This window comes from Myotis nattereri (genome assembly GCF_964212035.1).
Source record: "Myotis nattereri genome assembly, chromosome: 13".
Taxonomy (NCBI): Eukaryota; Metazoa; Chordata; class Mammalia; order Chiroptera; family Vespertilionidae; genus Myotis; species Myotis nattereri.
The window spans coordinates 18,685,104-18,708,687 of NC_138088.1; the positions used below are offsets into that span (position 1 = coordinate 18,685,104).

At 54.5% G+C, this 23,584-nt stretch overlaps 2 protein-coding genes across 3 annotated transcripts in view; one reads left to right on the forward strand and one right to left on the reverse strand.

The window, feature by feature from the left end:
• PSAP (prosaposin) overlaps positions 1–12,005 on the forward strand; it is a 34,756-nt gene extending 22,751 nt beyond the window's left edge. Inside the window, exons 7-14 of the mRNA XM_081105001.1 lie at positions 1,212–1,268; positions 5,872–5,997; positions 8,237–8,332; positions 8,669–8,855; positions 8,941–9,098; positions 9,420–9,500; positions 9,788–9,895; positions 10,905–12,005. Of these exons, the coding sequence (XP_080961127.1) occupies positions 1,212–1,268; positions 5,872–5,997; positions 8,237–8,332; positions 8,669–8,855; positions 8,941–9,098; positions 9,420–9,500; positions 9,788–9,895; positions 10,905–10,940 (849 nt within the window). The 3' untranslated portion in view covers positions 10,941–12,005. The remainder of the gene's footprint in view (positions 1–1,211; positions 1,269–5,871; positions 5,998–8,236; positions 8,333–8,668; positions 8,856–8,940; positions 9,099–9,419; positions 9,501–9,787; positions 9,896–10,904) is intronic.
• Positions 12,006–12,217: 212 nt separating this feature from the next.
• The window catches only part of CDH23 (cadherin related 23), a gene marked incomplete at its 5' end in the record, with an annotated part of 360,387 nt that continues 349,020 nt past the window's right edge, over positions 12,218–23,584 (reverse strand). The window contains 17 exons of one of the 2 annotated variants that reach the window (XM_081105003.1): positions 12,218–13,199; positions 14,002–14,106; positions 14,493–14,615; positions 14,852–14,981; positions 15,454–15,514; positions 15,652–15,692; positions 15,833–15,912; positions 15,994–16,114; positions 16,502–16,599; positions 16,941–17,197; positions 18,750–18,911; positions 18,986–19,237; positions 19,329–19,458; positions 20,124–20,237; positions 20,402–20,593; positions 22,819–23,030; positions 23,159–23,336. In XM_081105003.1, the coding sequence (XP_080961129.1) occupies positions 12,879–13,199; positions 14,002–14,106; positions 14,493–14,615; positions 14,852–14,981; positions 15,454–15,514; positions 15,652–15,692; positions 15,833–15,912; positions 15,994–16,114; positions 16,502–16,599; positions 16,941–17,197; positions 18,750–18,911; positions 18,986–19,237; positions 19,329–19,458; positions 20,124–20,237; positions 20,402–20,593; positions 22,819–23,030; positions 23,159–23,336 (2,577 nt within the window). In that variant the 3' untranslated portion in view covers positions 12,218–12,878. The remainder of the gene's footprint in view (positions 13,200–14,001; positions 14,107–14,492; positions 14,616–14,851; positions 14,982–15,453; positions 15,515–15,651; positions 15,693–15,832; positions 15,913–15,993; positions 16,115–16,501; positions 16,600–16,940; positions 17,198–18,749; positions 18,912–18,985; positions 19,238–19,328; positions 19,459–20,123; positions 20,238–20,401; positions 20,594–22,818; positions 23,031–23,158; positions 23,337–23,584) is intronic. The other variant, XM_081105002.1, reaches the window with a different exon arrangement.

Below are 23,584 nucleotides of genomic sequence, written 5' to 3' on the forward strand. Positions count from 1 at the left end.
ACAGAATTCGTGGGACAGTCTAGGGCAGCGGTTCTCAACCTGTGGTCGCGACCCCTTTGGTGGTTGAACGACCCTTTCACAGGAGCCGCCTAAGACCATCCTGCATATCAGATATTTACATTACAATTCATAACAGCAGCAACATTACAGTTAGGAAGTAGCAACGAAAATAATTTTATGGTTGGGTCACAACATGAGGAACTGTATCTAAAGGGCCAGAAGGTTGAGAACCTCTGGTCTAGGGGAAGGAGACTACTTTGGTGAAGATTTCTTTTTCTCCCAGAATCGTGTATGTAAGAAAACACTGGAACCACTTACAGCCCTGTTTCTGACAGCCTGGCTGTGTGCTCCCTGCAGCCAGTAGGATGCCATCCGTGGGAGGCCCCCCGGCTGGCTTGTAGGAGGTTCACCGGGTGCCTTCCTTACCTGTGAACGTTAGCCCTGTGAGCTCAGAAACTCATTAGCCCCTTAGGGGGCTTTATTTCTTGGACCTTGTTCACATTAACCACACTCAAGAGATTGGTGTGTAAAACCAAAATGCCAGGTTACTACCTGGCAAGAAAAAAGCCTCTGCTGGACCGGATGCAGGGGCTGGTTGTCATGACAATGTGGGTCTGGGTCCAGGGCAGCCTTTCTGGATGGCCGTGGCTGGCTCTGGAGGTGAGGCTCCTCTCTGATGACTTGCTCTCTTGTAAGCCTGGGAGTCGTAGCCTCATTGCAGTATCTTTGCATATGGGTTTCTCAGTATGGAGGGCTGTCATATCGCTCGCTTTTCTCCCTGTGGAGGCTCTCCAGTTAGAACCTGTTCTCCGAGAGCTATTCTCTGAGGCCTCGATGTGTATAAAAATAGGCAAGTTGAAAATCATCATAACTTGATTCTGCTGTATTTCAACTTAATAATTCTGTCCAAGAACATGTGGAAGGATTTGAAAAGTAATCTCTGGTTCCCAGCACTCAGAAGTTGCTACTCTTTGATTTTGGGGCAAGTTTGGGGCAAAAAGGAGACTGGAGGACCTTCTCTCCAAGGGCCTTTTTCAAAGTACCTTTCGCACACCTTGTCCTGTTAGGTAGAGAAGAACCACGTTGCCCCTTCGTCTTAATAAAACTTTCCCAGAGCAGACATTTACAAGACTCCACTTTGGGGTTGGAAATGCTGATTTTTGGTGTGTTGTCGCGGTAATTTCACTAACAGTGTGTTTCTCTGTCCCCAGTGCAAGAACTATGTCGACCAGTACTCTGACATTGTTATCCAGATGATGATGCACATGGTAGGTGGCAGGGGACGTTCCTCCTTAGCATTTTTCTTTATCTCAAACTTTGTGATTTCCAGTGATTTTGAAAAGTGTATAGTTTCCTTTGTTTACCTCTGAGTACTAAGTTGGGCTAAAATGAGCCCTTGGTGGCTAGCTGACTCTCCACCTGCAGCTCACTGCCTCCCTTTTACCTTTCCTGGCTTGACCACCCTCACCACTGCCCTGGGGCCTTCCTCACCTTGTGAATGTTCATGTGCTGTGTGAGCTGCCCATCAGATTTCTAGCATTTGGCTTTCACCCTTGGCCTCCTGGGCATGGTCTGCTCTGTAGCTAGGCCAGGCCTGAGAACCGCTGTGTTGCAGCCTCTTAGAGCTGGTCCCACACTCTGCTGCAGTGTTAGCTCTCACACTTGCCTCTGGTGTATCCAGGTGGTAGGGGCATCCCTTCATGATTAGAGATCGGAAGTATCATCAGCTAGCCAGCTTCATGCAGAAAACTGGCACGGAGCAGGGTGGTCTGAAGCATCATTCCTTTGGGAACATGCTCTGGCCTCCTGAGACCTAACCTGGAGGGATGGAGGGGTGGGTCGCACTTTTTCCTTTCTGTCATGCTTGTTTCTGATTAGTTGAGATTGGCCTGTAGTTCTTTTTTTTTTTTTTTAATACTTTATTGATTTTTTACAGAGAGGAAGGGAGAGGGATAGAGTCAGAAACATCGATGAGAGAGAAACATCGATCAGCCTCCTCTTGCACACTCCCCACTGGGTATGTGCCCTCAACCAAGGCACATGCCCACGACCGGAATTGAACCTGGGACCCTTGAGTCCACAGGCCGATGCTCTATCCATTGAGCCAAACTGGTTAGGGCTGGCCTGTAGTTCTTGAGTTTATTCTCTAACTAGGGGCTGTTTGGTAGTTTTACTGAAATGTAGCAATGCCCATTTTGTGCTACAGCAGCAGAGTTGAGTAGTTGAGACCTTAATGCCCACAAAACCGAGAAGATTTACTCTCTGATCCTGTTCCTAACCACTCAGTCTCCATCCAGTCACAATAGAGGTTATTTGGGATTATTACTCATACCACACCTTGTTCTACTGCAGCTTACGAAGACAGCAGCGAGAGTAGGAAAATGTAAGCCTTTGGTGTGACTTGATTTGATTAGTGCTTCCTCAGAGCTAACTAAAAACTGTTTCTCATTGTAAAGATTATACTGCATATACATTCTTTGAAAATATGGATAATACTTCCCAAATTGAAAATCATTTGAGCCCTAGCTGGTTTGGCTCAGCGGATAGAGCGTCGGCCTGTGGACTCAAGGGTCCCAGGTTCGATTCCGGCCAAGGGCATGTACCTGGGTTGCGGGCACATCCCCATGGGGGCCGTGCAAGAGGCAGCTGAATCGATGTTTCTCTCTCATCGATGTTTCTAACTCGCTATCCCTCTCCCTTTCCCTTCCTCTCTGTAAAAAAAATCATTAAAATATATTTTTAAAAAAAAGAAAATCATTTGAGGTTTAAGAAAACATCAGTGGGGTCATATTTTATATTCCACAAATTTTGTAGTTTGCATTTTTAATCTAAAATTATATTGGTCATTAAATATTTTGTACAAATGATTTTTAAGTGGCTGCATAACATTTCACTGTGCAACTAAAGGTAATTTATATACCCAGTCCCCCGTGGCTGGGGGTTTGGGTTGTTTGCAGGTTTGCCCTGGGGATAAAAGGCATGATAAGCAGCCAAAGCCCTGCTTTTCCGAGTTTAGGTCATTAAAACTGACACTGCTCACCCAGAGTGCCAGGCTGTTGATAGAGTGTCAGACCAGCCTCCCAGTCTGGCCTTTGGCCACCGGGGGTAGGTTGCTGGGAGACCTGGGCCGTGGAGAACGTGGCTTGAGTCCCTAACCCCTCCAGGTGTATTTTATAACACACTCCCCTAATTCGGACGGCCCTGTGTCTTGTTCCATTTTGCTGCTCATCACCAACCTGAGGGGAGGGCCCTGCAGGTGTGGTAGGGTTAGGCTTCTGGGGATGTGAGCTCTTCATAATGTGGCATTTTCTGGGGACCTGCTGCCTGGTGTTATGAACATGATTTGTTGTGTCGGGGACATGGGGACGGTGCCCACACAGCTGGAGGTGTGCTCCGTCCAGTAAGGAGGGCCAGAGTAGTTGGTAGGGCCCAGTGTGCACTCAGTTGTGGGAACAAGGTAGGTGGCTGACTTTGAGTGAAGGATGACTCCCCTAAACTTCTGGTGATATCCTAAACCTCATGAACTGCCTGATCATTGTTTTAATTTTTCTTAACTGTTGTGTCCTTTCCTTTCTCTTATTTTATCTCCGATTTCCTGTTTTTTTATTCAACAGCAGGATCAGGTATGTGATGGGGATTTGCTTGGAGTAGTGGTTGGCTGCTGCTTGTAGCTCTTTTGCTCATCTTTTTTGTATGCATGATCCCCTCTGGCAGATCCAAGGAAGACTGGAAGGCAGGGTCCCTCTCTGGGTGTATAGGCTGGCAGGGAGCTTCTGCATCTCTTCTCTGGAGCTCAGCACTTGAGGTGGCGGGGGTTCCATCTCCCCTTCAGGGGGCCAGGAAATGAAGCCAGCAGAGCCACGCACCCTGTGCCAAGTCAGTGCCCAATGGGCCAGATGCCAGGCCACCAGTGTGATGATGGGGAACCATGGTGGTCCCCAAGATGCCGCAGCTTCCTGCACTGGAGGCCGGACTTCGGTGGGGCCTTGTTTCTGTCATGGCTTGAGAGCACAGCATGTCCTCCTGTTTTCCATGCCCCGGAAATGCTGCTCTTGCATGAACTCATCAGCTGCAAATAGTGAGGAGACTGTTCCCCTGTCTGCTGGATCCAGAGCATGGAGACAGTCTCTTGGTTGCGGCTTCTGCCCGTCTGGGTGATTAGGTCCTGCAGATCCAGGAGCCACAGCAGACGGCCTGTGAGCTATGCGGCGTGGCATAAAGTGGGGGGCGCTGAGCCGCAGACCAGACTTAACGGAGCCAGGTGCCCTTTGGGGGCTGTACTGAGCATTGCCTCCTTTTGAGCACTGGAACTGAAATTTTTCAAAGGTTTTTTGAAGTCTAGTGGGAGATTTGGCTGAAATATCTGAATTTTCACATAGGCTGCCTCATGGAACAAAGCTGATCTGAGACAAAGCAGACTACCTGAATCTTTTTTTTTTTCTCTTTTAAAAAATACATATTTTTATTGATTTCAGAGAAGGGAGGTGGAGAGAGAGACAGACACATCAATGATGAGAATCATTGATCAGCTGCCTCCTGCACGTCTCGCACTGGAGATTGAGCCTGCAAATCAGACATGTGCCCTGACCAGGAATCGAACTGTGAAATCCTGGTTTATAGGTCGACGCTCAACCACTGAGCAACACCAACTGGGCTTTTTGTCTTTTTTTTCTAAAAAGTTTGCTCTATCTTTGGCCACATTCTGTTTTTTCCTCCTATTTATTTATTAAAATATATTACTGATTTCAGAGAGGAAGGGAGAGAGAGAGAGAGAGAGAGAGAGAGAGAGAGAGAGAGAGAGAGAGAATATCACTGATTGACTGCCTCCTGCACGCCCCACATGGGATGGAGACCGCAACCTGGGCATGTGCCCTGACTGGGAATTGAACCGTGACCTCCTGGTTCAAAGGTCGACATTCACCAATGAGCCACGCTGGCCGGGCTTTCCCCCCATTCTTAAAGTGTGCCACAGACAGGATACTTCAAATATACTTTCAAACTCCCCCACCCTTAATTTATTCTGGAGCCTTCTTGGTATTTAAACAAGATGAACCCTAGCCATGATCTAGCTCTCTTCGCTTCCCAGGTCTCACTTTCAGCAAACCTGGTCCGCTGGTATGGTGGTGGGAGGCAAATGCCACCAGGCCCAGAGCTAGTCACTGGTGGCATGTGGTTTACAAAGTATACAGACTACGTATACTTTCCTTGCTCTTGGCCATCGTACGGTGAAATGGTCAAGATGTCCAAACTGTCTAATTCTCTGTGGCTTGGTGTCTGGTTGGGAAAAGGGACCAATCTGGTGACTTGAAGGATTCATTCATTTGGGGGACTGGGTTTTCGTTGAACTGTGTTTGTGTAATTGTGAACATAGGATGTGGTTTTTTGAAAAGCTAACATTTCCCCTTAATGTGTCATTGCAAATGGTCCTGCATTGAATGCCCCGGTGTGGCTTTATTTCTAACACATTTGGCTTTCTGTTAGTTTATGAGCATTATAGTTCCTCCTCCAGAAAGAACATGGAGCTTACTTCCCACTGAGCTCAACGGAACAGCAGGCTCTAGAGCAGACCAGTGTCCTTGGGGGTAATGGCCACCGTTAACCTCAGGGCTGAGAGTCTTGCTTCCCTGGTGCAGCAGGGACGGCGGTCTGTCTGACCTCCCTGAGAGCTTTGTGTGGCCCCTCCCCTATGGGAAACGGGTCCATCTGCATTTGCACGAGCTCCTTTGGATTTAATATGGAATTTTTACAGTATCAGCCCTTGACACTGGGACCAGGGTGCTCCTTTGGCACCCTGACCTTTGAGCATAGAGCGTGGGACTCGGGCGGTGGGTGCAGGCCTGTGTCTGACTGCCTTTTCTGTGCTCTCTCCAGCAACCCAAGGACATTTGTGCAATGGTCGGGTTCTGTGAGCAGGAGGTGCCCATGCAGCCGCTGGTCCCTGCCAAAGTGGTCTCGGAGGATGTCATCCCTGCTCTGGAACTGGTGGAGCCCATTAAGGTACCTGTGTCATCGTTTTGTGCCGGCCAATGCCGTGTTGAGTACATTTATTGCCTTGGTTATCAACCCCAGTGCTCATGGGATCGAGTCTACGTTTTAGCACGTCATTCAGATCCTTTTTCAGTGCCTGGCTCCAACCTGACCTCTTCGGATATGCTCTCTGTGGCCTTCCCCCACGGTAGCCCTAGTACAGACTTGCTATTCCCAGCCCCCAAAGCCTCTCTGGGTGCTCTCTGCACACACGGGCATCTGTTTTGTTTCACTTGGTGACGAGCCTCCTTTTTTCCATAATCCAGCAGTGGGCAAACTACGGCCCGCGGGCCGGATCCGGCCCGTTTGAAATGAATAAAACTAAAAAAAAAAAAGACCGTACCGTTTTATGTAATGATGTTTACTTTGAATTTATATTAGTTCACACAAAAACTCCATCCATGCTTTTGTTCCGGCCCTCCGATCCAGTTTAAGAACCCATTGTGGCCCTCAAGTCAAAAAGTTTGCCCACCCCTGCCCTAATCAGTTTATATTCAGCACTTCTTATGGGTCAGGGAGTGTTTGAGGGACGGAGGCCTAGAACAGCCCACCTACAGTGATGAACAAAACTGTCCTTGTGTTCATGGGGCCTGCAGCCTAGTTCTTAACCAGTTAACTGCCACGCATCCAAATGGAAACCATCCCCACACACCACGGTATTTTGAATTTAATTAAAAAAAAATCAATTTGCATGAATATTGTAAAAATAAATATATTACAATTCGGGTGTTCTTGAATATTTTCAGCTGAAAATTCTCATGAAAAATGATTTTAAAGTTGGTCAGGGCTGCCACTTAGGGAAAACATTTTTTTGTATAGACGGACGTGGCCTGTGGGGAAGGTCTGCCGCTTGGGGGCCCAGCCATGTACCTTACCATGTGGCACACGCACGCACTTCTTGTTCCAGAACTTCCCACGTCACTCTCCTTCGGCTGTGTTGCCTCCCTCTCCGGTCCTCCCTCGGCAGGTGCAGCGTGTGGCCCACAGGAAGGGTTAGGGCAGTGGTTCTCAACCTTCTGGCCCTTTAGATACAGGTCCTCATGTTGTGACCCAACCATAAAATTGTTTTCGTTGCTACTTCATAACTATAATGTTGCTACTGCTATGAATCGTCATGTAAATATCTGATATGCAGGATGGTCTTAGGCGACCCCTGTGAAAGGGTCGTTCTACCGTCAAAGGGGTCGAGACCCACAGGTTGAGAACTGCTGGGTTAAGGTGTCAGGTAGAGTCAGGGAAACACTGCTGCCTGCCCCTCGTCCCCCGTCGAGATGCTCATAGGCCTTTGCCCACCTGGATGACAGAATTAATGGCCTGTAATCTAGTCACATGACTTAAACAAAATTAAAATTAAAAAAATTCAGGCTTTGCCTGGTGAAGCTCTGTTGGTTAAGTGTTGTCTGTGCACCAAAGGGTTGCAGGTCTGATTCCTGGTCAGGGCACATACCCTGGTTGCAAGTTCGATCCCCAGTTGGGGCATGTGTGGGAGGCAGTGGATCAGTGGTTCCCCGTTCCCTCCCCCCCTCCCTCTAAGCATGTTCCTGCATAAGGATTTTCAAAAAATCTTTATTGTTGGGGTAAGGATTTAAAAAGAAAATCCCGGTGCTCAGTAGAGAGTGGCTGGTGACGGCTGTATTTGACAGCAGGGACGGGGAATGTTCCCGTTGTCACAGAAAGTCCTGGTCAGCAGTGTTGCTTCATTGAAGGCAGGCTCTTGAAAAGCAGTTTCAGGCGTTAATGAGACTTGAAACTCAAGAGCAGACCTGCAATGGCTTCTAAATAGTCCTTGCTTTGTTCTTGGCCCCCGCCCACTCTCCAGGACGAACGCTGACTGATGAAATAATTGTAACCAAACACAGCATCACATGGACAGCTCTTTGGGGTGGGTGATAGTTCAGTGCTTTCACTGAAGTATGGATTCCTGAACATTTTAACTGAAGTGTAAATTCCTGGTTGGGGGCGGGGGAGTGGCGGGAGGAGGTGGGGATGAAGGATTTGGCGAAAGGGATGGGACTCCTGCCTCATGGAAACAAGAGGGACTGGAACTGAGACCCTGGGAGGAAGCACTTCCTTGGATTTAGTAGGAAGGGGCCTTTTCGATGTGAACCTGTCCTTGCCTCTGAGTCCCTTCTCCTTCAGAGGAACATGCTCCAGGACCAAGGGCTGAGGTGAGGGTCCCAGCATTCACATGTTCTCTGACCCTCCACAGAAGGGCCTGGTGCAGGCGAAGGATGATGTTTTCTGCGAGATGTGTGAATACGTGGTGAAGGAGGTGGTCAAGATGATCGACAGCAACAAGACTGAGGTACGTGGGTTTCTGGAATGCTGCCCTCCTGGCAGCGGGAGGCGCTCTCCTGGGTTCCTGGAGCTGGAATGGCCCAGTGGGAGAACCCAGCAGAATAGGTGGGCTTGGTTCTTGCTGGTCTGGGCACCAGCCTGGGAGTCTGTCACCACCTCCCACCGTGGATCCCTCTGGGCTGCGGCTGGAGGAGGCCACTTTGCCCTGCTTGTAGCTCTTGTCTTTTGCAGGAGGAAACAGCATCTTGCCGTTGACTGGTTTCCTAGTCATGTTAGTATTTTCAGAATCTCTCCCACCCCTACCCAGCCTCCCATCTTCCCACGTGATCCTCTTGTGTTTCAGGAAGAAATAATTCACGCTTTCGATAAAGTGTGCTCAAAACTGCCCAAATCCTTGTCGGAAGAGTGCCAAGAGGTGGTGGACACTTACGGCCGCTCCATCCTGTCGATCCTCCTGCAGGAGGCGAGCCCTGAGCTGGTGTGCAGCATGCTCCAGCTCTGCACCAAGCAGAGGCTGCCTGCACTGACCGGTGAGCCCAGTGGGAGTGAGGCTGGCCGGCCCCTTGGGGGCTTGGGGGGGCCCTGCCGGCACTGAGCCCGTGCTCTCTCGCGTAGCACACGTGACTCAGCAGAATGACGGTGCCTTCTGTGAGGTGTGCAAAAAGCTGGTTGGCTATTTGGACAACAACCTGGAGAAAAACAGCACGAAGGAGGAGATCCTGGCTGCTCTTGAGAAAGGCTGCAGCTTCCTGCCCGACCCATACAAGGACCAGGTATGCCCGGCTGCTCTGCCCAGGCCGACCTGCTGGGCCATGCAGAGGCTGGGCTGTTCCCCGATTGTGCCCTTGACTGGAGTTTTGAAGCCATTTCTGCCTGGATGCATGGAGCCCAGTGACCTTTCCTCAGAGGCAATCTGTTGGCTCAAATGGAGCCACTGGGGGAAAATAACACAAACAAATGAGGCCGAGTGTGGGTGGGGCTCTGGGGAGGAGGCCCTGGGGCCACTGGGCTGTTAATCTTGGGGAAGAGCATGTCCAGCTCCCACTCTTCTGGGCACACCTTGACCTGCACCCGTGTCCCTGCTTGCTTCTCAGTGTGATCAGTTTGTGACCGAGTACGAGCCCATGCTGATAGAAATCCTGGTGGAGGTGATGGAGCCGTCCTACGTGTGCTCGGTGAGCTCTGAGCGCGGGTTCGTGGGCACGCAACCTGGGGTGTTGTGTGGACCCTGGAAGGGCTCCTCGGAGGGTGTGGGCCATGGGCCAGAGGCTCTGGGATGGGGCGTGAGAAAGCCAAGTAGAGAACCAGGCTCTAGGCCCACCACTTGGGAACCCTGATGTTTTTTTGAAAGTGCACATCGGAGCTCTGGTTCTCGCTGCTTCTAGAAGCTGATGGTTTCAGGTCCGTAAAGGATTTGTTAGATCTAATTCTTCCCCTTCTGTGCTCCCTTTTCATCATATAGAAAGTTGGAGCCTGCCCCAAAGCCCCTAAGCCTCTCTTGGGAACGGAGAAGTGTGTGTGGGGCCCAAGCTACTGGTGCCAGAGCACGGAGACAGCGGCCTTGTGCAACGTGAGTAGCTCAGCCCCTGCTCCACAGGCCTGCCTTGCCGGGCAGCGGCAGCTTCCCTGAGAACCTCGGGCCAGTCTCTGCCCTGTCTGTGTTAGTGAGGACCCTGAGGCCACGGGAGGCGATCAGGCTCACTCCCGGCTTCCCAGTCAAGGCAGGGCTGGCTGTGCTCTTGTCTCAGAGGGAAGGGGAAGCTGTTCTTTAACTGATTTTGTTTCGTTCTCTTGCTTTCGCCTCCAGTTCCCCATGAGAGGGTCAGATTTGCATGAAGTCTGTCCCCCCCCCCAGGATTGCACAAGGCCTATTGGGTTCGTTGCCCCAACCCTTGCATAAGTCCTCATGCCCCTCGGGGGTCACTTTTGCCCTGGTTGGAGCCTGGCCTGAATCTTCACCCAAGGCCGAGCAGAGCTGTTTAGAAAGGCCCTGAGAGTTGGCACCTGCCTGACAGCTGCAGGGAGCTGTGGCCCCATCCTGGCTGGGTAGCCACCAGTTGGGTGACCTACGCTCGCTGTTCCTGGGTGGGGACGTTTGGACCAGCCTCTGTTACTTAATGTTCTTTTGTGCAAGTTTTTCTTCCTCGTGCGAGTTCCTCCAGTTGGGGAAGGTTGCATCATTTGGGGCCACTGCAAGGAGGGGTGGTGAGGCCCATCATGGCGGAACAGGTTTCCGCTGCTGTCCTGGGCCCATTTCTCAAGCCCTGAGCTGGTGTGAATCTCTGACTCTCAGGGAGGAGTTCTGCCTTGGGGGCCTCCAGTGCAGCCCGTCAGCTGATGCTGAGGCCTCGGCGTGTGGCTGGACGCAGGGGTCCTGGGCCCTACCTGCCCGGGTGCTCATGTGCAAGCACGTGCTCCTGGGTTTTAAGTGAGCTGCTGTCCTGGGCCCTCCGTGTCTGGTGCCATCCACCTGACCTAGGACAAGATGAACAGGCTCCATTTTGGGGGTATGTCTGATGCACGAATGGGCCAGGAGTGGAGTTGTCACCTGATTAACCCAGTGTCCTCTCTCCTGTCAGGCCATCGAGCATTGCAAACGTCACGTGTGGAACTAGAAAGAATGTTCCAGCTTGGAGAAACCACAGCATCTGTTCCTACTTGTATGTCTGGGGGAATGAACACAGATCTTTCGACTTTGTTATAAAAATAGGCCCCCCTTTCCCTCGCGCTGTTTCTTCTCTCCCTTATTGTAACATTGCTGTCAACGCGGGAGGTGCCTAGCCCGCCGCTGACATAGTGCTTCAGTGTCTTTTTCATTCTGCCACATGGATAGTGACGCCCTGCACCCTGGAGGCCGCTGAGCCTGCCCTGCATGTGGTTACCTGGAGGAGGAAGGGGGCTCGCTGCTGGCAGCAGCCAGAAGCTTCTTCACAGAAGGCCATCCGTCCTCTCGGCCGGGGCTTTGCTGAGCCCTGACCGGGGCTTGGGCGCTGGTGGGCTGGCTTCTGTAGCCTCTGCCTACACTAAGGACACCTCCCCGGGCTTCTGGGTTGCTAGACAAAAAAGTGAAACAAAGGCTGCTTTATATAAAAGATTAGAGGCTCAAAGTAATGAGGCTTTGTACTCAGTGTGGTTTGCACTGAAATTGAGGTTTTGGAAGCGGCTGCTCAGGACGCCTGGGTGAGGTTTGGGTTTGCTGACCCTGGGTCAGCCTTTGCTCCAGCTTTCCCGTGTCTTTCCTGGTGATGTCTTGTTTGGTCCTGTGGGTGTGGGTGGGAGGGGAAAATCTGCTTGAATGCAACCTGCGTAGCTCAGTGTGGGGGTCCTGTGCCCCTGGCTTTTGTGAGTGGACACGTGGACCGTGGTGACCACCTCATGCCTGCTCTGTGCCTCTGGGCATCACAGCCCCTTTGACCCGTTTTGTGATACTGCTTTTGACCTTGAAATAAGTGGATGACAAGCACCTAAGCCTCTGGCTTCCAGGCAGCGGGCCTGTTGGGCATGCTGTTCAGGACCTTGGCTGCTGCCCTGCCTCCTCCCCCGTGGCTGACTCTTCTGCTGCACTTCCGGTTGTCAGGGGACAGTAAGACCTGCAGTTGCCATTAAACGGATTTAATGATGTTTTTGTTTTGCACTAAAGTTTCTGTGATTTAACAATAAAGTCTGTCAGTCAGATCTGATATTCTGTGATACCTCAGCCAGAAGTTGGGTTTCTGATTAGCTCTCCAAGGCCGTGGCACCTCTTGGTCAGAGAAAGGAAGCACAGTGGGTCAAGTCCCACCTGTCTGCCCTGAGATGCCCCGGCTGGGGCGCCCAGGCCGCCGTGCCCGTCACCCCTCTCCCTCACCTCCCCGGCCAGCCACGCCGTTGTTCACCAGAGCGAGTGCCAGTTCCTGTGAGTTGCTTTTCTTTTTAAAATTCAGACCATTCCAGAAACGTTCAGTGAGTACCAGTGAAACAAACCAAGGGGAACATATTGAGGGAATAACTTAGTTTAAAAAGGAATACACACGAACACTCTACATTCAAAACCAAGGGAACATCAGTCATTTCTCCTTTTGAGCCGGTACATTTGGGAAGCCAGTGGCATGGAGAGCACGTGGTTCGTGGATGATAACCTCGCCCAGGTGGGAGGCAGGGGTCACTCTGCCCCCCCTGGTGTCCGGTCGGACATGGCAGAAACGCTTGAGACTTGAACGCAAGTCTGAGTCAAGGCCGGGCTGGGCTGGGAGGGGCGGAGAGGGGAAGGGGGTCTGCTTGGCCTCTTTGAGTTCAGCCGGGGCTGAGTTGGTCCTCACTCCTGTCCCCCAGGGATGCTCCTTACCTTGTCCTTAGACACTTAACATTCTTGTTTGGTTTTCTTAAAAAAATAACAGATTTTATGAAGGTAGAGATCAGATGCTGAATGAGTGCCTGGCCGCAGTGGGATCTGAGCTGCAGAGAGCAGGCTGCCACCACTTGACCAAGCCACGGTCATGAGCCAGGGTCGGCCTGGAGGGGTCCGCACCCCACGGTCCTGGTGCTGCTCACACCAGTGAGGCTCCCCCATCTAGTCATAGCTCCGTGATCTCCAGGGGGCTCTCCATGATCACATCTCGAAGCTTGTGCAGGGGCGTGGATTTGGCGGACTCCGTGCGGGCGTTGCGCTCGAAGGCACTGGCCTCGGCCGCCGTCAGCGTCTCCAGTGAGCGGCCCAGAACCTTCTGGTCGTCCTCAGGCAGGCTATTGAGGTCAGTGGCCAGGAGTGTGCCCGTGCTGCCGTGCACCATGTGGATCCCGTCGGGCCCCTTGAGCTCCGGAGGCGGCTTGCAGAAGCGCAGGCTGCCCTGGCCCGGGCTGCGCTCCCCTGGCTCCTCCAGCTCCGTCTGGATCAACTGCAAGAGTCCAGGAGCCCCCACATGCTCAGGGCAGTGCCCAGGGGGTGAGCAGGCGGGTGGCCCCAGCGTCCTACCTGCTATGTGCCTGCTTCCTCCCCATTGCGCACAGGGACCCTGGGCTGGCACTGCAGCGGCCTGTGTGGCCGCTGACAGCCTGTCTCCAGCTGGTCCGGGGGGAACCATGGAACTTACGGTGCTGTGCTCTGGGAGCATGGGCTTCCTGTGAGTTGAATTTTGTGTATTCACTTTTATTTGCAAAATTGCTGTGATGCAACTGCAGTATCTGGGTTTGTTACCAAGTTGGCCTCAAGCAAGGTCAACACTAGTGGCCAGGTCGAAGTGCCCACAGGTGAGGCTGGAGGGGACCAAGGTGTGCTGGGCACCCAGATGGAGCTTTTGTTCCGTGTGGAACTTGGCTTTGGCCCATTTCACTTGGAATGTTGGCCCAGCTGGTGATCTGGGTCTTCACCTGACTTTCCAAGTGTTGACACGCCACTGCAGGCAGGCAGACTTGAGACCCTATTTGAACCTACAGCCAGTTTCTTTAAATCACCCCTTACAAGTATCTTTTGGGGGTTCCTCAAATCTGGGAAACACTTCCTTGTGCCTACCCCATCCCTGGAAAGCCCACTGCAGAACCCAGAAAGCAGAGCCCGCTGTCACTTCCTGTACCCCACCCATTGCTCTCTGGTCCTGGCTGCTGAGCCCCAGAGATGGAGAAGCAGGAGAGCCAGAGAGAGGAAGAGAGAGCACCCCCAGGGCTGGGGCACGGCACACAGCTCCCTGCCCTCCCCGCTACCTCGGAGATGGAGGAGTGGCAGGAGGAGGCTTTTTGCACCATCCGCTGTGCAAAGAGCTTTTTGAGCCGCAGGTAATCCTCCAGGACCACCTTCAGCAGCGAGCCCTGGGGGAGGGAGAAGGTTAACCCCCCACCACGGTCCCCCCAGCCTCCCCACCCCTCGCTCTGGTAACTCATACAGGGGTGATGGAAGGTGACAGGGCGTCTAGGAGACACAGGCCTCTAACCCTAGTGTAGAGGATCAGGAGCAGAGCCTGAGGGCTCAGGATGGCATCCTGGTCCTAAGGGCACCACGGGCTGACGCAGCTCCTGATCGGCCCCAGTGCCCAGGACCCTCTTGTTGCCCTGGTGTTCTTGCCCCAGTGGAGGCCGGGTCTAGCTGAGCCTGGCGGTGGAGAAGGCTGTTCCCCGCTCCCTGCATCCCCTGGAGCAGGTCCAAGCTTAGCTAAGGCTCCGGGGCAGGGGTGCAGGAGTCTGTGGGGAGCACTCACCTTGATGGGCCCCTCGCGGATGATCTGGCCCAGCTTGGCAATGTTGTCGTACTCCTGGAGGGCTGCCCGCAAGTAGCGGTCTTCGTCAGGTTTCACTGCTGCTGGCTCACGTCCAAAAGTTCCCTGGGAGAGAGGATGTTAGCTGGACAGAGGTAGACAGCGAGCAGGCACATACCCACATACAGGGCAGAGGACCACCTAGAACAGCAGTCGCCAACCTTTCAGTCCTCATGGACTGTCTGTGGTCCACGGACCACCGGTTGGCAACCGCTGTCCTAGAAAACCCTTCTTGGCCAGGGCTGACGAAGACCCGCCCTTCCTCTACCCTGCCCCTGCCCCTGGCCCTGGCCCAGGCTCACGTGGGTGCGGGTGGGGCTGCTCCACAGGTCTGCGATCTCGCTCAGGTTCTCCGGCAGGTCGTCCTCGTGCTCGGCCTGGGCGGCCAGTTCCAGGTTCCGGCAGAAAGGATCCAGCCATACTGGGTTGGCCCTGCAGGTGGGGGCGGGGTGGGGTGAGGATGGAAGGCTTGAGCAGAGGCCCTGCCCGCCTCACCCTCACCCCTTCCTGTTTCCCTGGCCAACTGTAGTGTCGCACAGAGCAGGGAGGGGGTGCAGGTCCCTTGCCCACAGCACCTGTGGGTGCGTCCTCCCCCTAGGATCCCACTAGAACCAGGACAGGACAACATGTCGATTGGATGAGCTTCGGTTTGGAAGCCTCACTGCACCCACTGACCAACTCCCCCCTCGAACTTGGGGCCCATCAGGGTTGGGGAGCCCAGCTCAGTGACATGGTTTCTGAGGGTGGAGAGAGGGGTGGCTGGCCCACCAGGGGGTGCCCACACCCCAGGTTTTAGCTAGTCTGAGTTCCCTCGCTGGGAGGCGGCAGAGAAGCTTGCGCCCCAGCTGGGTCCTGGGCAGGCCTTCCCAGCATGCACCAGGCAGGGCTTGGGGACCCCACTCACCCGTCAAAGGAATACTTGTTGGTGTTGGGCATGTCCATGATGTCGATGAAGCCACGGTTCCCTGCAGGGAGCGGTTGCGGCATGGAGGGGAGGGAGTGCTCTGCTGGGGCTGGGGAGCCTGGCCCTGTCCAGGGCCATGTGAGTTCCCCAGGAGCCCCTCCTGACCTCTAACCTCCCGCCATCGCAGCCCTCACTCACCTGCGGAGCCAGCCACGATGGCTTTGAGTTTCCTCTTGTGTCTGGAGAGAAGCAGAGAGAGGCGCTGGTAAGGGAGGCTGGGGCTGGGCTGGCATCTCAGGACACTGCCTGCCTCCATATCGATCCCTGGAGGAGGGCGGGCTGGTCAGCCAATCTCAGGACAGGGCCGGGGGTCACTCACACGGTCCGGTAGTACCAGTTCATGAGGATGAAGAGCATGGCAGCCAGGAAGAGGAGGATGGCCAGGACGATGATCGCCATCTGAGGAAACGGGACAGGCGTGAGCGGGCGGGCGCAACCGGGGTGACAAGGGGGCGGTGGGGCCGGTGCCCCCAGGGGTACCTGCAGGGCAGACATGTCTTCGGGCAGCTGGACAGAGATGGCAGGCTGCACGTCCATGACATTGTAGTTCCGGAAAAGATTCCGCAGCTGCTCCTTGTTCTCGTCGATCATCTGGATCACCCTGGGCAAGGGGCAGGGGCCTCAGCTCCCATCCTCAGCCACCCCCCAAGCACCTGCTCACTCAGGCCAGGCTGCCCAGGTCTTGACTTGGACGTCTAAGGTTCACCCCCACAAGCCTTGCAAGATTAAAGCCCACCCAGCTAGGATCGCTTTGTATCCTCTAGAGTTCACATCCCTCACAATCAATACAATACTCCCATTGCACAGATGGGGAGAGTAAGGCTCAGGAGGGCAGAGCTCTGCTAATACCCACAAACGGTTCTCTGCCCACATGCTGGGGAGAGCGCCACGCAGCAGGCATGATGGTGTTGGTGATGCCTCTGGTGGGTCCCTCCCCAACTCCAGGGCAGGGAGGCAGACGACACTCCGAGCACAGATCCCCACTCACCGGTCCACGTCCAGGATGCGGTTGGTATCTCGGTTCACCACGTGGATGAGCAGCTCTGTCTGTGCGAAGTTCACCCGACCCTTCTTATCCACGTGGAACTAGGCAAGAAGGGGCGTCACAGGGTGTGGCAGGTGCAAGGGATGGGCTGGGATGGGCAGGCCTCTTCTAGGCGCCCCTCCTGGCCTGCCTTCCCAGCGAACCCATCACAAGCGTGATACCCATCACCTCACTGCGAGGCACTACCATGACCCCACTTCACAGGTTAGGAAACAGGCCCGGAGACCTGGGAGGCCTTTCTCAGGGCCATGCAGGTAGGAAACGATTGAGGGCACATACATCCCCTTTCACGTCTCTGGCCTCTCCACAATGCCCTGTCCCTCCCTGTGGCCTAGTCCTCTCCCTCCACTGCCCCCAGCCCCTGGGCGGGTCCCGTGGGCACCTGCACGTCATCAGTGTTGACAATGGCACCGGTGATGTTGGAGAGCAGGCGGATGAACTCCTCCTCAAAGCCACGCACACGGTCGGGGATCTCGTTAATGACGATCTTGACGCGCTGGTCATCCCTCAGGATGTAGATGCCGATGATGGCCGTGTCGTTGTGGCCTGCCAGGTCCTGGGCCACAATGTCCACCACAAAGTAGCCGGGGCTGTAGGCCATGAAGAGGTCGAAGGTGCGCAGGATGCCATCCACACGCCCTGCAGGAAGAGCCCATGGGTGGGGAGCAGTTCAGGGGCCACCCGGCGCCCCAGAATCCCTGGGGCAGGGGTGAGGTGCAGGGGCAGGAGACACTTCTGGGGAGGCAGCACGGGCCTGCAGGACTTGGGACCCAGAGCTGCAGAGCACAGCAGCCACCTCAGCGTGGCTGCCACACCGGCGCCTCTTCCATAGCTTCCCAGTGAACTCTCCTGATTCCTAACTACTGAGCTCAGTGTTTATTTAAACATTCTGCATACTAACCAAAACAACCGGGGTGTGCTGGCCCAAGAATGCTGAGTTTGGGCATCTGGTGTCCCCTGCTGGGGTCCTTCTGAGCCCCCTTAGTGTCTGTCTGTATCCCCACATGCACTTCAGAATTTGACAGTAGAGAGATGACCACAGGAGGCACAGTCCAGTCTTCTCTTAGAAGACAGTGGACATGGGTTTAAAATTTGCCACTTTCTAGCTGTGTGACCTTTCACAACTTAGCCTCTCTGTGTTTTTGTTTATTAAAATAAGAGTAATGGGAGGTCAGAGGACAAAGGGATGGTGTCTGGTTGTGTGATTGGAGAAGGTGGCATATGAAGTAGATTTGTTTTTTTTAATCCTCACCTGAGGATGTGCTATTGTTTTTTAAAACTGAATTCAGAGAGAGAGAGAAACGTCAATTGAGTGCCTCCCGTATATGCAGGGATCAAACTTGTAACCTTTTGGTGCACAGGATGATGCTCCAACCAACGGAGCCCCCCAGCCAGGGATGACCTAGATTTTAAAGGATGGTTGGGGGGAGCATATCGAAGGCAGAGGTGAAGGTCAGGATGGTAATCCAGGAAGTGAAGAAAAGGGACCAAAGGCCCAGGGGAGGATGGTGTGCAGCAGGCTGAAGGAATGGTGAGCAGTGCAGCTTGACTGGGCACAGGGCCTTTAAGGATAGTAGGGGGATGAGAACCAGAAAGGGGGATTAGGAAGAAGACCTGGTGAGCCTTGAATGCCAGGCCAAGAAGTCTGGATTGACTCCTACAGACAGAGAAGAGCAGGGAAGGGGTTGGGGCTGAAAGTAAGGTAATGGGACACCCTGTGAGCTCAGCCTCCCACACACGGAAGTACACAAGCAGACGTGCACACTTGTAGGTACAAGTACACTCTGAATGCTGGCTCCCCAGTGCCTAGCACAGTGCCTACCACGGGAAGGCGAGGTGTCCAACTGGAATGTCAGGAGGATATATGGAAAGGGGACTGCAGAGATGGGTGGATGGATGGATACATGAATAATGGGTGGAGGAGGAAATGGGAAGAGAAAGATAAAGAGGAAGTGGGTGGGTAGATGTAGATATGGATAGGTGGTTGAATAAAAGGATTAAAGAATGATAGCTGACTGGCTGAATAGGTGGATGGGCGAATGAACGAAAAGACTGACATGGCTGGCTGACCACCCATATTCTGTGGTGCCCAAACAGACCACCCATCTCTTCCAGACGACATTCCATGCAGTGACAGAGGCCCCTCCCCACGTGTGACCAGGCCCCTACCCACGTGTCACCAAGCCCCTACCCATGGTGAAGACCTGGCCCACGTCCTCGGAGTCATTGGCAAAGGCCCGGAAGTAGTGAATGGCCAGAATGCTGTAGAAGACCAGGCTGTTGTTGCCAATGTCTGCGTCCAGGGCCAGCACCTGGATCAACTCCGAGCCCATCTTGGCGTCAGTGGCCACTCCTGCAGGAATGGCGGTGGTGTAAGTGGCAGGGCAGGGCCACCCCACCCCCGGCGCCCAGGCTCCAGTGCTGCACCTGCAGTGTACTCAGCCTTGGTGAAGCGCGGGGGCTGGTCGTTGATGTCCTCTAGCACGACGCGCACCTCCTGCAGGGTGAGGTCCGTGACCAGGTCCAGGTCCAGTGCGGGTCCCCGGGGAGGCGTCCAGCTGCGATTGCTCGAGGCCTTGACGATGAAGGAGAAGACAGCTTCGCGCTCCCGATCGAGGTCCTTTAGCACCAGCAGACGCCCGTCAGGCTGAAGATGGAAATTCTTCTCTTCGTTCCCAGCTGAAGGTGGACAGGGCACAGGGTGAGGGGCAGGGCACACGGGCCGTCTCCAGCCCCGGGGCAGGCAGGGCGCTAGTCCCGTCAGGCCCACCTGCGATGAAGTAGTACACGATGGCGTTGGAGCCCTCGTCTGCGTCCACGGCGCCGGTCACATTGCCCACGAGGGTGCCACGCGGTGAGTGCTCGGGCACTGTCAGCAGCTGGTACTGGGGGCTGCCTTTCTGCAGGGAGAGGGGAGTGTCCTCACTCCCAGGCAAGGCCAGGCCCGGGCTCCCAGCTCCTGCCAGAGGCCCGAGGCAGGACCCTCGTGGGTGCTGAGGGAGCTTCTTGTCCACACCTTATGGGGTGAGGAGAGGGCTATAACCTCAAGGGACCAAAGGCTGGGCCTGGGAGACCCCAGCTCTGCCCTGATGTCACCCAGTGGCATCCTCTATGAGGGCAGGGCTGTGCTTGGCACGCTCTCTGGTCTCCCAATACCTCAGTGGATGTTTGGACCAGGGGTCACTATCTCATATGCACATGAGTCTCCAGGGAACATCATCCCAGGTGCACACAGGGAAAAGCGCCAAGTCAGAGCCCGAGTCCAAGGAGGGGCCCAGCCCAACTCAGGGAAGCAGAGCTGACTTTCCGGCTCCCCATGTACAGTGTGGCACTAAGGAGGGGTCAGCTCCAGGAGTCCGGCATTTTGCTCCGTTTTGGCAGCGGGGTAGTGCTTTGAAATAGTAGTGGCTCAATAAGTATTTGTTCTATTCAGTGCATGCCGGTTTCTGGGTGCAACCACACATGCATACGGTGAAGGGTGCAGAAGGGAGGACATGCACATGTGCCTGCAGGCAGGGAGTCCCTGTGTGGGCGTGACAGGTGCGGGGCATGGGGGAGAGCTCACTGGAGGCCTCAGGAAGAGGGGCTCGTTGTCATCGATGTCATCCAGGGCCACCTGCATGGGCTGCATGGTCTCATAAGGCACTGGCTGGCCCAGGTCGCTGGCCACCAGGATGAGCTAGAGGTGGAAGGACACAGTCAGAAGAGGAGCCACAGGGCCCCAGAAGGGCACTCCCGGGGCCAGACCACCCTCTTGAAGACATTCTAGGTGAGAAGGTGGTGGCCCTGCACCCAGAGGAAAGCCCTCCCCGGCCCCGCCCCTTGAGCTGGCCCCGCCCTTACGCTGTACACCGCCTGCTTCTCACGGTCCAGGCGCTGCGCGGTCTGGATGAGGCCGCTGATGGGGTCAATGGTGAAGTACTCCCAGTCCCGGTTGCCCGTGGTCTTCAGGAAGCTGTAGCGCACGGCCCCGTTGAGGCCCTCGTCCTGGTCTGTGGCGTAGACCTCGTACACGTTGGAGCGCAGCGGGACCTCCTGCGGAGGGCGGGGAGGGAGGCTGCTGGGCACCTGGGAGAATCCCAGCTCCCGGCCCCTTCCTCGTCCTGCAGCAGCATGTCCTTGCCACCTCTCTGCATCCTTAGGAAATGGCTGCCTGTTGGCTGGACTCTACTGGAGTCTGGGCATCTGCTAGCACATCCCCTCACCCCACCCCTAGCCAAGCCACTGCCCTTTGATGGTTCGGCCTGGGACCCTCCACGCTCCAAATGCTCTTAGGGTGACCGCCTGTCCAGCGGCCACCCTCATCCCTCCAGCTCCATTGCGTGCAAAGGTTTAGAAGAGGCCACAGCCATCCTCTGTTCCGGGTCTGCTGCTCTCTGCTACCCCAATCACAGGAGCTCTAGGTATCCCCAAACACCATCCACTTAATGGGGTACCTGAAAACGGGGGGCAGGTAGGTAGGGCGACACCGTGGAGGCAGACTGGACACCTGGGTTCTAGCCTGTTACAGTACCACGTGACCCAAACATGGCACTAACCCTCTCTGAGCCCGTCTCCCATGTCCCTTGAATGAAGTCTAAGATACCGGAAAGCGTAACTGACGTCAAACACTGACCATGAAGCCACATGGCACACAAGCAAGGAACAAGTTTCTTTGCTTTTAGTTGAAAAATCACCGGCTCAGCATGGTTTCACTGTGTACCTCACTGACCAAGACTATCGGACACTCTGCACGGCAGTTGCAGTTAATTAATAGAAAGTGGATGACAAACAGATAATTTCTTAACAGATGTTGGTTGTTCGGGAGACATGAATCTTTCAAAATACAGAGCCCTTGAAGGGAAAAAGTTAGTAAATGGGGCCTTTGGTATGGAAAAGAACTAGATTATTATAAATGTATACCCTGCCTCATTCCACAAAGAGGATTTAAGGCAGTTTACCAGAAAGAATATATACTAATAAAAGGGTAATATGCTAATTAGACCAGACATCTTCCAGATGACCTTCCAGACAAAGCCATGGTGGCAGGGCTGAGGCAGACGCAGTTAGGGGGGATTAGGCCGGCAGGGGAGAGCAGTTAGGGGAATCAGGCTGGCAGGCAGGTGTGCAGTTAGGAGCCAGTGGTCCCAGATTGTGAGAGGGATGTCCAACTGCTGGTTCAGCCTAAACTGGCAGTAGACATGCCCCAAGGGGTCTCAGATTGGAGAGAGTGCAGGCCAGGCTGAGGACGCCCCCCCCCCCGCCCCGCCCCCCCCCCCCCCCCCGTGCATGAATTTCATGCACCGGGCCTCTAGTAAATTATAATAAGAGTGAAAACATTTTTAAAAAATCAGGGTAGACAAAAGAAATGGTTGACAGGAAAATGAGAACTGAGGGATGGGAAGCAAGGTGTGTATGCTAAGACCCTGCAGGGCCACTCAAGGTGGGCTGAACGCTCTGAGCTCCCTTAGTGGACAAAGCAAAGAGGACCGGCCACTCAATCGTCACAACAGACTCAAGTTGCAGCAAGTCACAACATAAGAGCACAGTGTGTCCTAGAGCTCTGCCCTGCAGAACTTTCTTCCATGGTACCTCCAAGAGGAGACACAGTGACAGCAAGAACTCGGTGCTGACAATATGAGGTGCAGAGACTTGCGGACGTTTGGGGAGCGAACAGCAAGTGGGAGGTACCCTGATTGTACCACCAAGGGCATTGTGGGCTGGGTGCTGAGAGGAAGGCGGGGAAGGGTAGAGACAGAGAAAGACTTCCCTATCTTTACAAGGCAATTAGAGCGAGGAATGAAAGAAGAATTGGGGAGTTTCCAGCTCAGCCACTTCCCCTGGCTTCTGTTTTGATGCTCATCCTCAACTCCCAGGCTGTCTCCACTTGGTGTCAGCAGGAACAACAGACATTTGGAAGGGGCCTGGATGTTTATCTCGAGACCAGGGTCGGGGAAGTGGGTTTCTGGGGACTGTTCTTGGCAGACATCTAATAGCTGGAGATGATTAGTCCCATGTTGCAGAAGGAAAACAAACTCAGAGAAGTCACTTGCTCAAGGTAGTTTGGCTGGTAAGCGGTAGAGTTAGACTTGAACCCAGGACCTTTTGTGGACACAGCCCATATTGCTAACCATTGTTCAGCACTGCCCTGGGCAGCACTGAAGAAGTCTGTTCCCTCCTCTGCCTCAGTTTCCCCACCTTCACAACGGGGCCCGCCTTTCGCTCCCGGGCTGGACAGGGGGAGGGGCCTGCTGTCGGCAGGAGGCGTGGGGGACACACACCTCTTTGATGTGGATGACGGTGCCGTTGGGGGGGCGCACGAAGACAGGGCGGTTGTCATTGACGTCGATGACCTCCACCAGCAGCATGGTCGTGCCCCAGAGCGGGGGCTCGCCGCCGTCGGTGGCCACCACCGTCAGGTTGAACCTCTCGTAGGAATGCAGTGGCCGCTTTGTGGTCACCAGGCCTGAGTCCATGTCCACGTGGAAGGCCTCTGGCAGGGGGTGGCAGAGAGAGCAGGCATGTCTCTGGCTGAGACCTCCTTCCATGGCAGCCTGCCACTCCCCCCCGGCCCCCCCCCCCCCCCGCCATGGCATCACAGGTAAGGAGCCGGCTACGTACCCTCACCAGGGCCCTCAAGTGAGTAGGTCACCTCCCCGTTGGAGCCCTCATCCTGGTCGGTGGCCATCATGGTGATGACCGAGGTGCCCGCTGGTTCGTTCTCATACACGCTCGTGCTGAACTGGGGCTTGGAGAACTGTGGCCGGCAGTCATTGACGTCTAGCACCTGAATCACCACCTGGGGTGGGGTGGGGGGTGAGGGGGAGGTTGAGGTCAAAGGTCGGGGGCATAGTGGGAGCTACTTCAGGAGACCCAGTCAGAGGAGTAAGCAGAGGTGGACCGTGCCTACTCTTGCAGTGTGACCTCAAACAATTTATTTGAACCCCGAGCCTCGATTTCCTTAGTTGTACTTTGGGGACAATATATCTTCCCTCTCAGGGGTTGTGAGGCTCCCGGTGACGGTGTGTTCTAGGCGGTGATGGTGGG